At 38.3% G+C, this 14,630-nt stretch overlaps 1 protein-coding gene and 1 long non-coding RNA gene across 3 annotated transcripts; one reads left to right on the top strand and one right to left on the bottom strand.

Moving 5' to 3' along the window:
• Positions 1-342: 342 nt before the first annotated feature.
• Positions 343-9,655, bottom strand: slc25a16 (solute carrier family 25 member 16). 2 transcript variants are annotated; one of them, XM_088635396.1, is made up of 10 exons: positions 9,394-9,655; positions 8,192-8,335; positions 6,536-6,628; positions 5,316-5,449; positions 5,045-5,108; positions 4,625-4,746; positions 4,205-4,271; positions 3,952-4,114; positions 3,617-3,685; positions 343-3,202 (listed from the first exon to the last, which is right to left on the bottom strand). In XM_088635396.1, exons 2-10 carry the CDS (start codon positions 8,286-8,288, stop codon positions 3,046-3,048), a joined length of 966 nt encoding a protein of 321 aa, XP_088491522.1. In that variant the 5' UTR covers positions 8,289-8,335; positions 9,394-9,655; the 3' UTR covers positions 343-3,045. The 2 variants fall into 2 exon arrangements, with proteins under 2 accessions (XP_088491522.1, XP_088491521.1); XM_088635395.1 differs by having other exon boundaries at positions 9,343-9,654.
• On the top strand, positions 9,584-10,789 carry LOC148661528 (uncharacterized). The gene is made up of 2 exons (XR_015939554.1): positions 9,584-9,723; positions 10,487-10,789. It is a non-coding gene; the product is annotated as an uncharacterized LOC148661528 (long non-coding RNA).
• The last annotated feature ends 3,841 nt before the right edge of the window (positions 10,790-14,630 follow it).

The following is a 14,630-nucleotide window of genomic DNA, read 5'->3' as shown; positions in this document are numbered from 1 at the left end:
GTCAACTGTGGTCCTTGAGAACTATTAGATGTTATTGTTTTCACTGCAAGTGATCTCTAAAGTAATGTAATATAATACATGGAATGGGTGTGAATAGATGATCAGCTTATTTAAATACCGGAAATACTGTGACTAAGTTGTCCAAGTTAGGAAACTGCAAACACCAATTTTCTTGGACAATCAAAGGCACCCTGACCATACTTTCTGTAAAGTACAAATGGAAGCATTTTGTAGATGAACATTTTCAAAATAATTTTATATATCGTTTTTTTTATCTTTTTAGACTTTTAACACTTTTCAGAAAAAGTAGCAATCTAATGAAGTACAGTGGGGAAAAAAAAGGTTGATCAAAGCTTTTTATTCAATGTCACATTTAAATACAATCATGTCTGGACTGCTTGGACAGATGAAAGCTATTCACAGAAGAGACAGTCCTAGACCTAACAACAGTTGTTTTTTTTAATCAGAATTGCTAAATTAAATAATAAATTAATTATTTTAGAGACACCCATTCGATTTGGAGTAGCCAATTGTGCGCTTTTCACATCTCACATCGGCTTTCAGGCACAAACCCCACAACCGCACACGGGGAATGAGGAAGTGTAGGCAGAGCTGTCCAACTTGCTGGTCGTGGCACCGCAGCCCAGTAACAGAGGTTCAGCAATGACTTGGCGGAGAAACTCGTCCAGTATGAGATGGTATAAAATATCAGAGATGGTGCCAGGTGCCAATGGCCTAGTATGTGTTAGGAAGACTGATTCTCTCCCACCCTGTCATTGACAATGGCCTCAGCCATGTTCCATCTAGTTAGACACCATGAAGACAAAAGCTGGCTCCCTACTGCATTCACCATAGCAGGCTGCTTGAGTGAATCCTGGCCAGATTGATCCCACAAGACCCTCAGTGGCACTCGGCCAGTTGCCCACCAGCACTTAAGGAAGGCTGGTCACTTTTGGATAGTGACACAAGCCTGCCTAGAACATTCTAGAGCGCAACTAGCACTGGGGAGGAGTGTCTTTAATGGTGAAGCCACTTCTGAGGCCAGTCATGTTTTTGGAAATAATGTTACAATATTTAATGTATTACATACCACACTACAAATATATACACTCCTGTTTTCACACAATCCAAAAGCCTGATATAGTGATGCAATTTTCTTTTCAGAAAACACCAGTACATAGTGGTTCACACATACTGCACATACATCAAATTTGTGACATAGGTCAGAAAAGAACACATCTAAATAGTATTGTTTCATAACAGAGAACAGAGATAAGTATTTCATTTGAGAAAGTCATAAGCTGTAAAGGATACTCAATTATGTGAACATGCTTTGATTGAACATTAGAAAACGAGTGGAGTTTTGCTACTGTGGTTACAGATACAACTAAGCTCATATTGCATTTAAAAAAAGACATAGAATGTCTTCAAAATCAATATGCTCCTTTAGAAAAGAAGAATAATCAAGGACTGCAATAAAATCTATATTTAACCGCTACTCTTACACCTCATGATTTGGAAAATAGTGCAAAGAAGTACCAATACTGTCCTCTAGTGGGCAACAAGAATATCACCCTAAGGTAAAAACAGTGACTTCTCCATTACAGATAAAAAAAATCTGTGAAAAGTGTTATGTGTTCACTCAGCTGAAGCAAGAAGCCTCGAACAAGAAAATGCTGATCATAAAATACTTAAACTGTAATATGTGATTGTTTTTAGTTTAATTTATTTATTTACTAATTTGTAATATGTGATTGTTTTTAGTTTAATTTATTTTATTTACTAATTTCCATAGTATACTAGTCACTTTTCACCAACATTAAATTAATAAATCACTCAATGAAAGTTAATTTGAAGCTCACTATATAACAGTACAATATCATTGTGATGACACCTGTAATTGAATCCTGAGCCTATAGCTATCCTTAAGCACTTTGTATTGTTCGTTAGAATGTTGTTCGTCAAAGTATGGAAAAGACAGAACTGTTCTATGGAAATATATTCTATAAACCTTTCCGTACAGGACAATGTAATATCTTCAAACTTTGAAAAACTGATTATGCTGTATAAGACTATAGCCAAACGGTGCTGACACCTCCCAAGATTTACATTAATTTATTAACTTACAGTTTTTGAAGGTCTCTTTGGTCTGGGGTATTAATGTTTTCCATGTCTTGATTTAAGCACAGAATTCTTGAAGAAGGACAGTAATTGACAGAAATCAGTGCTTCATTTAACAATACAAATATTACTCAAAGACAAGTAAGGCTATCTGGGCTTAATGTGACTGAAAGGACAAAATATGTATAGCTTTTATGTGTAAATAAAATATTAATTACAGTTACAAAGTCATGGCAATTCACATGAAATATCTATGTAAACAGTTAACTGTTACTTTGCTCAGGTTTTGCAAAGGCAAGTAATCTTACTAATCTAAAAGTAGTCAGACATCAGTCTGTATTTTCTGTCAATTAATGATTGAGACCACTGCTCCTGTTTCAAGTGTCTGTAGTTTGTTTCTGAAAGACATATCAGCTGTAGCACAAAAGATATAAACAAATGGGAAAATAAAGGAGGTTTTAAAGGAGTGACCACAAAAGGCACTAAAACAGTGTCCCATTAAATAAGTCTTACACAGAAGTAAAAGACATTAACAGGCAATGAATCCAGTGTTGGGTCTGTTGGTGTAAAACGTTATTACATTTGGAGATCATGAAAAAAAATAAATTGGAACACTGAAACTTTACTAATGCCAGGTTTTTTATCATTGATTGCATATGCCAGTTTTGACTTTGTTTCCACTTTGAATGGTGTTTTCTTGCTTATACAAAAATAAATAGGGAAGGGAAAAAGGTTGAAGTAAAATCCCACATCTGCAAAAACTTATCAGTTACCTACAGTGTAAGTCCAGCTGTGCTCTTCAAAACAGGGCAGGTGTGCCTGGTACCCAGTGGTTCTAAAGCTGCATTTGATAGTGTTAGAACAGTTGTTCTGCTTTGTTGAAAGAAATTAGTACGTTTTCTCCATGTTTGTAAGAGCCAGTGCTCAGTTGAGGTGCAGTATTTGTTTCATGAGCTCATACGTGGTGAAGGCCACTGCCTGAGAGGGCACACAGCGAATGTAGTTCAGTGACAGGCCACGGTACAGTCCTCTTTTAATTCCATATTGTTTGTACACGTGCTTTAGGGTGTTGGTCAAAGTACTGGAAAAAACAAAACAGGTCTCAGTTTCAGAGCAACTCACTTCCTGTCCCTTGTATCACATGCATCACAGGAACAGGAAACAACTGTATGTTGTGTACAAAGTAAATCATACATTTTGCTTTCTCGTTTTTTTCTGCGGGTGTGTGATGGTATTCCCATTTTATCATTGGAGGTTAAAGATACACGTTAATTGGAAAAACATGCCAGGCAGCAACACCACAGGTGCAGGACAAGCTCTGAAATCAACATAACTACAGTAAAAGAAACGTGAACCTGTCTTTTGATTTGTAATTATTGTCAACTTCTGAATGCCAGAATTTCAACCAGTGAACTGCACAGAAAGAATTATTGTACAAGACTAATAAAGTACAATATAATATATTACAAATGCATGAAAGATAGAGGCTACTTACAGACATTTGTCAGAATCAGGGAGGACTATTCCCAACTGCATCCTACGGCGAACCACATCCAGGGGATACCTACAAAAGATGTCTGGTTAAAGACAAGCGTGTTCCGAAATAATGCATGTCTGCCTCCAGGCAAAGCTGCATCCGTGTTGCACTTAGTACATACAGTAGGTTGTACTCTGGCTGTATCTCTAACACAAACAGGAAGTAAACCAGTCACTACCTCCTCTCCTGTACCCTAGTTTTCTGCTTGGTGTTTTTGTAACACCCCAGCCTACACTGTTCTACAACAGATGCCAAAACTACACAACAGAGCAAAGATGAAGCGCAAGACTCACGAGATTGTCTGTGCTATGGCTCCGGCTATCCCCCCACAGAGAAGGTTCACGTGCGTTTTCAAAACCAAGACATCGGGGTTGTCCAAGGATGGTTTTCCCAAGAGCTCTGGAGCATGGATGAGTCCCAAGCTTTTCAGCGTGCCAAAGGTGAAAAAGGAGAAGCCTGGAGAGGAAATGGCATTACAGAAAGAGTTGGCTTCTAAGCTCTGACAGTCTCTGCTGTAACTCCAAATATGAAAATACTCACACTCACCTGCGTAAGGGGCCATGCCTATGATAGTAGGTGTTAGACCTCTGTAAAACCCTAAGACACCCCCTTCCTTCAAAAAACAAATAACACATTCACGTTTCAACAAATCATCATCATGTGTCTAACCTGTTCCAGTGTGAAAGGCAACGAGACACCTTCAACAAGTTCAAAATGTCTATCTTGTAAATACAAAGGGTCATACACAACACGTAGGCACTGTTTCCTACAGAGAACACATGATGTTTCATGTTATACTTGCTTTTTGCATGACTAAGGTAAAGTACTGAAGCTCCAAAGTTTTAAATGACTGGATATACTAGAGACAGGACACAGATAAGCTCAAAACATTTGAAACGCCAGTGCCACTCAACTAATCCTAAAAAAGGTGCTTTGTGTAGCACATTTTATTTCCCCAGGGCTTACCTGTTTGTAGATGGTCTGGAAAGCGTGGGCGATTCCAGTGTACCTGTGCTCCCCCTTTACCTGAAAGGCAAGTCGGGCTCGGACGACATCCAGTGGGTAAGTGCAAATAACTGCTGTCATGCCTGCAGCGCATTACAGAAAAGAATGATTAAAAGACACAGAAATATGCTTACAGGCATGTAACAGAGATAGAAATGTACTTTAAAGTCAGTCTCTTTGTGAGATGACTTGGAAACAACACTCACTATGTCATGTTATTCTAATTCAAAAAGAGCATGGTGACGCAATAACATCTCCACTCAACAGTTCTCATTAAGTGAAAAGATCAGAATCGAACCAGGTGACTTGAGTCCAAAAGGTTCTCACTCACGCACATGCAGAGGACAGCACTTGCATAAAATTGAACACAAACTTTTTTACCTGCCATAGATCCCGCCATTAACCGATGAACGTGTCCCGAGATGCCTAACTTTTTTCTCAGAAACTGTGGAAAATCAAATTATGCATTTGTTGTGAATGTCGTTGTGGACAAATATTTAAAATGTTTCATTAAATTTAAAAAAAACAGATAATTATCCTTTCATATTTATTAGATTAAAGTTATAAAGCTAATTGTTTTTCCATCAAATCAGTGCTAAACCATCATACAAAATAGTACTGTGACAAAAGCATCAGTACTATAACTACATACCTGTTTGTAATGGTCAAAGGCCATGAACTGAATGGCTCCATAAGGAAATATTCTGACCATCATAGCTCCATTTCCTTTGTATAAGCCAAGGAACCCCTCTTTCTTTGGCACAGCACAAAGCGTCTCAAATACTCCTGAGCAAGACAGTCAGACACAGTCTTCGAATAAGATCAATAAATTTATCATTGCAAAACACTACATACGATATTGATATTGCAACGTAACTGTTAATAGTCCCTTTTTAGAGTTGCATTTAGGATTTTATTATGCATGGCTTCTTGAACACAATAACCTTAACCAATATTTTAACAAATGAGAGCTTACATTTGTCTCTAAAAAAGTTCCACAACTTTGGTGAATCAGGTGTACTCTTACTGCAGTGATCATCAACACAACACAACACAGTGATTTAGGTCTAATTTGTAGACGCAGTGTTTGACAACAGAAGTTGCTCTACTGTCAGTCTTATGTAGTAAAGTCATATAAACATAATAAAAAGAAGTTACATTTTTTGCTAAAAGCATTATGAAATTTTAGGCATGCAACCTAGTTTCTGGAAATTAATTTGCAGGGACTAGTAAGGCTACATGAGCTCAACAACATACCCCATAGATCTGAGATTAACTGAGTACAGTCATGCAGTTCAGACACTGCCTTCAGATATTCTAGAAAAAAAAACAAACTATATACAAAGGAGTCATCTAAGGACCTGCCAGAGTTCTGTCAGTACAAGTGAATTTGAATGCCAGGAGTGAAAAAAGGCCCCATGGTATTTACAGCTGTTACCTCACAGCTCCTGGTCTCTGGATTCAATTCCAGACTGGGATTGGGAGTTTTCCTGTTCCCACACATTGTGGGGGTTTTCACCAGGTGCTCTGGCTCTGGTTGGGTTAAACTAGTGTTCCTTCACTGCGTCTAGTGTGCTTGTGCGTGACTCTGTAAGGGCACTATGGTTGGCCTGTCATCCTACCCAGGTCAAAGTACTCTCATAGAACTCAGGAAGGGCTCTCAGTTGTCACAAATCATACCAAGAATAAGCAGCTTTCTGATAATGGATTGGTGGATACAAATTTGCTGACATACAAGAAAGGTTAATTTTGTATGTTGCCTGAATAACAACAGTGTTAAAAAAACTGATCTTAAAATAAACTACACATTCTCTTTAGATCTTAATCGACAAAAATTCCAATGTGCCATTAAGTCATCCGATAATCACTCACCTAGATGTTTATAGTGAGGGTTCTGAGCTTGTAATAAAATTTTCACTCTGTCAAGAGGCGCAATGGTTGTTTTGGCACAGCATCCTGCTACACCTGTGAACATTATGGAGTAGAAAAACATTTAATGTTAAAATTGTTAAAATATAATATATATTACAAATAGAGAAAAGAAAAGATAGCAGTCATAAAAATTAAAGACAATGCAAAATATCAACAGTTAGTTGTGTAGTGTCAAACAAATGACAAAGTTCAGGTGTCTGTGAACCAGAAGTCTCTTTATTCATATGCATATGGAAGTCCGGCTTGCAACCACCAGACGTAAAAAATAAGTAGCTGAAGATGGTCCTTTATACCTTAAAGCAAATGGAGTTACTATTACACATTCTAAACAAACGATAAGACAGCAACACGTGCCAATTAATTATATCTAAGTTGCAGACTAGACAACAGTTAGTTCTTTTCATGTTCTGGGAGTACAGCCAGCTTACCACATACATGCCCCTTATCTTACTGACCAAGGACAGGCAGCATCTTTATATATATTTGAGCACAAAGCCTACGTCAAGCCACTAGACTGCATAGTTTGCAAAAAAAAAAAACCTACAAAAACAAGAAATGATATTATTATCTCACTTCCCGGGCGGCTCTCTTATCTTCTTCAGTTGTCTTAACAGTCTAATATCTACAACAACATCCAGAGATCAATTCAACTGTTGGATAAACATTTGCAACAAATGCTGGGAAAAAAAATCAATCCGGATCCTACAATATAAATCTGCTGTGGTAAAGACATTTTTGGTCTCTAATAATGTCTTAATTTTCTCGTTTTCTGCAATGAGGAATGCCCTGAGAAATGCGATGCACGGAGGAGGCAGAACAGAGCAGCCTGGAATTCCAGCCCTGTGGTATACGTGCACACAGCTGTGACTAACCTCATGCTCAAGCTCTTCACTCAACATTTCTTCGGAATGAAAATGACCAGATCAATCTTTGGAAAACTTTCTAGACCTCTTGCTTTGGATATTTAGACTTTATTTTCAGATATTTTTCAGATTTACACATCTTTTCAGATTTTAAAATCACATGCACTTGTCCCTCTATATAGGTGCATTTTGTGCATGGGTACAATTTGCAGGGCAGATTTTTGCATGCTGACATGTGACAGCCAATATGAGGCTTTTCTTTTTCTGCCGGCCGCGGGATACGAACCAGCAATCTTCCGGCCACAGGCGCAGATCCTTAGCCACAGAGTCACCGCACTGCCCCAATTTATTTTAATTTTATGACACCATATACTGTATCACAGTCATTTTCTCATCAACTTCTTCACTTATTATATTACAATCATCAGATCCCAAAATTTAAACTTTTGTAATAGTGCTGCGACTGATTTTCACTTGATGATTATCAGTATTTAGGTAGTTAAATCATCAGTAACCTTCTGTTTTTTGTGTAAGCACCTACAGAAGACACTAGTTCATTGCAAGGCCAAAGAGAAAAGGACTAAGAATAGCCAATCAAACCTGGTCTGCGTGTCTTCAGGTGGGAGAAAACCTTGGAGAACACTGCAATCACAGTGAAAACATGCAAACCCCACACGTAACGCTGCCGCCTGCTATACCCTGCAGAAATATTCTGAAAAATAAATTATTTTACCTCCTGAAATGAAGGAGCGGATCCAGTAATAGTCTGTCCGAGCCGGGCTGGGCAGCCCAGACTGGGCTGTGGCTGAAACGGATGCCTCAGTAGTCATTGCTGCAATAGTTCAGGATGTACAGAGATCCATGTCCTCCACAATTCCTAAAGCGACAACAGCAAAAGACATTCCACTTCTGCCAAACAGACTGTGGCTGAATGAGCCAACATCTGTACTTGTAAAGACTGACTTTGTAGCATCTTCTCAAAAATAATCATAGGTCACTGATAAGTGCAGAGGATGTAAGAAATATGGTTCAGTGAGGCCAATCTGGAAAAAAAAATGCAACCTTCACAGGACCTTATCTAAGTACAAATACACATGACAAGATTGTGGCCTTGTTGTTCATATTTTTTCATACTTTGGCAACCAATACAAGCTCTCCTCGCTTTAAAATAATCAGATACAAAGTACACCATATTATACTTGTAAGGAGACAAGTAAAGTTGCTGAATTACTGAAGGCTACTGTGTGGGTGTGTTGAACATATTGTACACCTCTCCGCTGCAGCAGAAATTCTTATGGCTCAGCTCCACCCTTCAAAAGCCTGTGCTTGGAAAACAGACCACAAATCTCTGATAATGTTTCAGGCCGCATACTAAAAATGTTTTGAGTGAAATTGCTGGTTTAGTGTCTTTAACTAGTTTCTACAGGATTGCAATGACTTCTACCATTGTTTTATTCTGTATTTTTTCTGTGGAGTTACTCAGTTTTACCTTGGTAATGGTTAACATGTTTAGAGAAGTGTCTGCTTTAAGACAGATATCATAAAATTGGATTTCACTGTAAATTCATGGATCCATACTGTATTACCTGATCTGTAACCAGTTACTCAATTTCAACCCGTTTGCTTTTCGAGAATCTCTGCTTACATGTATATATATACACACAACACTGCTCTAAGAATACGTAAGGCGAAAATAAAATATGAAGTGCCAGTTCGTTTCATTTTTGTGCAATAATGCATGCAACGTTAGCCATGTCGTCTCATAAATACTTGTACTACACTGGTCCGATGTAAGCAATCATTTTAAACGTAGATTGCTGCATGCTCGATCACAATCACGAATGGCCTGGACAAAAGGCAGAACTTAAGAAAAATAGAGCGTACCGTTTTCCAAAGACAGTTCTCCTGTAATACTCGGACTGCTGAGATATTTACCAAATGCCAGTGCCGTACGGTACACCTCTTCGTTGCTGTAGCTGTGCAACGCAAGGTCAGTTCTCAACAACACGAAGTTACACAACGTGTTACCTTCTTCCTCTTTCTGTGCATCGTCACAAACTAGGGATAGCAGTATAAGCAGGTCTTTTATGAACCCATTCCGCTGATCTATTGTAAACTCCGTCCTATCCTAGTCTTTTTAAATAAATACCTTGTGAGTTTCACTAACAGCTATATGCCCTTCGTTCGTCAAGTCGCATTTTTAATGCGCAACTACGGTTTCCGTTTTCATTTCCGCAAAGCATGAGAGGAAACGCCGAAAGCAACGTGAGAGCTTTAATTGTTTGAATTTTTGTAACTGGTATTTTTAACATATGAACTCTAGACTAGTGTTTTAGCACAACTATTTTAACCGTAGCGTTTTGTCTTCATTTTTCTGAAGATGTTAATCATTTACCGCCTTTCTGCTTAGAAAGTCCGAAATCGTGATTGCTGGAGGATAGCCCAAATCAAGCTGACACCGTATCTGTCATAACACCGTCACAATGATGGCGAGTTAGTCATTTTTAACAAGGACAGCAGTTCATTCACGTCCGTTCCTTTTCAATCAAACAAAAAAACAGAAAAATCTTCTGTTCATTTTTCTCCGAACCTTTTCTGACCTTTTGACATTTTTCTACTTTCATAAACTGATAATTTTCATCGAATCACCTTGAAATAACCCAATTTTGGAAAGATGATAGAGTGTACTTTATTAAGACCCAAGACTTTACTAACTAGCCCCACGGAAGGCGATTCTGTACTTACTTTTTACAGTTAGTTCGTAAATGGTTAGTTTCCTTTTAGTTTTATAAGTTTAACTGCACTTGTACCAGCAGATGAAATATGCGTGACCTAATAGCCATACAGTATATTGTTAAAATACATATCCATACCTGTTCAATAGTTGAAATTGTAATACCTAATACAACTAAATGCAGCTGTACTCTAAAAGTGTGTTTGAAATGTTCTCTGAAAATCTTCTGGGTGTTTTAAATGGGAAGATAACAGGAATAAACACTATGTTTTTATCATTTTATATTTTATACAGATGATGAACATTTTGCTTTGAGCAAAGCGGAGGAAATATGAAGCACTGTACCGGATAAAGTGTTGAAAACAGAAGTAAATGTTTAAGAAATGGGACATTTTTTCTTACGTCATCCTACAAAAATAGATGCTTTGTTCTGTGAAAATACCTCTTTGACATATACAGTATATTGAAATATGCGACAATGTCATATAATTACCAGTTAATAATCCGATTAATTTAATGTGCAATACGAGTTGTGTTCTGTGTGCGTTCATAGATATGCTATAAACCCCAATTTGTATATCAATAAAAGAAATTGTGTGCACTGAAAAATTGTGATCGAATATAGAGTAAAAATGTACGGTGTACCTATTGTTTAATTATTTTTTGTTAATTGCTTGGACTATATATTTTTAGACGATTGCTTAAACGGAAAAGCAGCAACTTGTCAGATTCTGTGGCTTGTAGAGGGAAATGTTAGATCTGGTCAACCTTTGTACAACTTCCTCGCAGTAGCTGAATGTTACACCCATTTAAGTTAATTAGAAGTAACCTGCTTCTCCGTGATTCAGCAACCTTGTAGTGATATAAAGGGACACACTACTGCATTGTGTTTGAAATCAGTGCTATAGATTCATATTTATTCGCACCGATACTGCCTCCAGCCCACTTAACGTGTAAGAGGCTTCAGATTAATTATGCTACAGCAGCAGCACATTGGACTTTGTGAAGAACGCAGGGGACAAAAGACAGAAACCACCTTCTCAACATTTTGCCCCCAGAGGATTGTTCGTATACAGAAAGACTAGATTGTTTTGTTTACCAAATAAACTTTAATAAAATATTTACTTAATATAAAAATCATTATAACACTTCAGATTTAAAAACAGAGAATTGTTTTTAAAAACAACATAATATAACCTGTTGCATATACAGTGGTGTGAAAAAGTGTTTGCCCCCTTCCTGATTTCTTATTTATTTGCATGTTTGTCACACTGAAATGTTTCAGATCATCAAACAAATTGAAATATTAGACAAAGATAACACAAGTAAACACAAAATGCAGTTTTTAAATGAAGGTTTTTATTATTAAGGGGAAAAAAATCCAAACCTACATGGCCCTGTGTGAAAAAGCGATTTCCCCCTAAACCTAATAACTGGTTGGGCCACCCTTAGCAGCAACAACTGCAATCAAGCGTTTGCGATAACTAGCAATGAGTCTTTTACAGCGCTGTGGAGGAATTTTGGCCCACTTATCTTTGCAGAATTGTTGTAATTCAGCCACATTGGAGGGTTTTCGAGCCTTAACCGCTTTTTTTAAGGTCATGCCACGACATCTCAATCGGATTCAGGTCAGGACTTTGACTAGGCCACTCCAAAGTCTTCATTTTGTTTTTCTTAAGCCATTCAGAGGTGGACTTGCTGGTGTGTTATGGATCATTGTCCTGCTGCAGAACCCAAGTGCGCTTCAGCTTGAGGTCACGAACAGATGGCCGGACATTCTCCCTCAGGATTTTTTGGTAGACAGCAGAATTCATGGTTCCATTTACCACAGCAAGTCTTCCAGGTCCTGAAGCAGCAAAACAGCCCCAGACCATCACACTACCACCACCATATTTTACTGTTGGTATGATGTTCCTTTTCTGAAATGCTGTGATACTTTTACGCCAGATGTAATGGGACACACACCTTCCAAAAAGTTCAACTTTTGTCTCATCAGTCCACAGAGTATTTTCCCAAAAGTCTTGGGGATCATCAAGATGTTTTCTGGCAAAACTGAGACGAGCCTTTATGTTCTTTTTGCTCAGCAGTGGTTTTCGTCTTGGAACTCTGCCATGCAGGCCATTTTTGCCCAGTCTCTTTCTTATGGTGGAGTCATGAACAATGACCTTAACTGAGGCAAGTGAAGCCTGCAGTTCTTTGGATGTTGTTGTGGGGTTTTTTGTGACCTCTTGGATGAGTCGTCGCTGCGCTCTTGGGGTAATTTTGGTCGGCCGGCCACTCCTGGGAAGGTTCACCACTGTTCCATGTTTTCGCCATTTGTGGATAATGGCTCTCACTGTGGTTCGCTGGAGTCCCAAAGCTTTAGAAATGGCTTTATAACCTTTTCCAGACTGATAAATTACTCTGGTTCTCATTTGTTCCTGAATTTGTTTGGATTGCAGCATGATGTCTAGCTTTTGAGGATCTTTTGGTCTACTTCACTTTGTCAGGCAGGTCCTATTTAAGTGATTTCTTGATTGAGAACAGGTGTGGCAGTAATCAGGCCTGTGTGTGGCTAGAGAAATTGAACTCAGCTTTCCAAAGATGTGATAAACCACAGTTGATTTATGTTTTAACAGGGGGGGGCAATCACTTTTTCACACAGGGCCATGTAGGTTTGGAATTTTTTTCCCTTAATAATAAAAACCTTTTCATGTAGGTTTGGATTTTTTTTTCCCTTAATAATAAAAACCTTCATTTAAAAACTGCATTTTGTGTTTACTTGTGTTATCTTTGTCTAATATTTCAATTTGTTTGATGATCTGAAACATTTCAGTGTGACAAACATGCAAATAAATAAGAAATCAGGAAGGGGGCAAACACTTTTTCACACCACTGTATACCATTAGAGCGCCTGCAACAGCCCTGACTAATAAAATGTTTTGTCATTTTTTCAGTTAAATTCGGACAAGGGCAAGAGTTAGTGCCCTGCTGTACGCTGTCCGCCTTAGCCTAGGTCATCGGTACCCCGTTTGCGGAAGGAAAACCGGAGGTCTTTGGGATATAGGGTAACCCTCTTGGTGCGGATTGAACGCAGGTACAGTAGGCGTCTTGAACAACCGGGCTACAGGACAGACAGCAACGCCTGTAATCCAGTATAAACATTTGTTGACACATCTCATTCACCACTCTGGGGAAGGGCGCCTTGCATAACAGCAGCTCTGTAGACCTCTGGTACCGCCGGATCTCAACCAAAGCCGGGCCTGTGGATTGAACCGGCGCCTTTTTTTACCTCTCACCCCTGAGAGGGGAAGCTCTCGGGTAAGGTTTGAAGGGTTTGCCCTTCTTTTTTATGCGCAGTCGGCTTGCTCCTGACTTGCTGCACTTAAAAAACAATAACGTGCTGTCTTTCCAGATGTTACCAGATGGTTACTTTGTTGTATTCCCTGCATCTGACAATGCACCACTTAAGCTACAAAATGAAATGTTACAGTCCTGTAACTTATTGATTTTCCAGGCAAGAACGCTGACAGAAGGGCATTACCAAAATTAAAGTTAAGACCAGAAGTTAGACGTTCATCATTACTTGCTTATCTCAATACAAGCACTGTCTAGTAACGGATAACGACTGCTGAACACGGTTCTACCAGTTGGTGAACACATGGACTACTCCAGTTATATGCATAATTTCATCATTTCCCTGCCTAGACACATTGTACAATACTCAACTGGAGATATCCATATTGCACCATGGAGTATGTTTTAAATCATTCTCTGTAATGCCACAACGGTGTGATGTGGCACATAATATTTTACACAACTACTACACTTTTTCTTCCATTGTGTATACCTGAACTAATATTATAAATATGTGCTAACATACTGTATCTTTATTTGGCATACTATAATTCTTTATTATAATGGTGTAAAAATGTGGCTTGCCAGTCAGCTGGGTGTGAAATCATTTGTTGAAACGTATTCTAGCTATTACTCATCATTTTATAAAAAAGGAGAAAACATTCGAACAAAAACATTGTTCTTACATATCATTAGACATACTGTCAATCAAAAGTGGCAAATTGTTTTTCTTCAAGATTACTGTACGTTCGGGTGCATTTTTCTTGTCTCAGAAAACGATGGACTGTTGGAGAGTTTCTGCGCAGTTGTCACGAATATATGCAAATTATATTTAAAAAGTATTTATGAGCATGTTCTCGCATTGCTTGATATTGAAAAAAAAACATTACATTAAAAAGAAATGTAATATCTGTTTGTGGCCCCCTCCCTGTTAAATGTTCAAGAATATGAATATGGTTCTGGGCATTTAGAATCTGCACACAGACATCTACATTCATTTGTGAGCCTTTAGGAGTCTGTTTATTGGGAGAAAATTTCTTTTAAATAATGGTGCGGTAGTGGTTTCACGATTCCGTTCCAGGTTTTCTCTCTTTCCCTCAAG

The sequence above is a fragment of the Lepisosteus platostomus genome, chromosome 6, assembly GCF_059453375.1.
Source record: "Lepisosteus platostomus isolate fLepPlt1 chromosome 6, fLepPlt1.hap1, whole genome shotgun sequence".
Taxonomy (NCBI): Eukaryota; Metazoa; Chordata; class Actinopteri; order Semionotiformes; family Lepisosteidae; genus Lepisosteus; species Lepisosteus platostomus.
The sequence above is the reverse complement of the archived record's forward strand: the minus strand, read 5'-3'. Positions and strand labels throughout refer to the sequence as shown.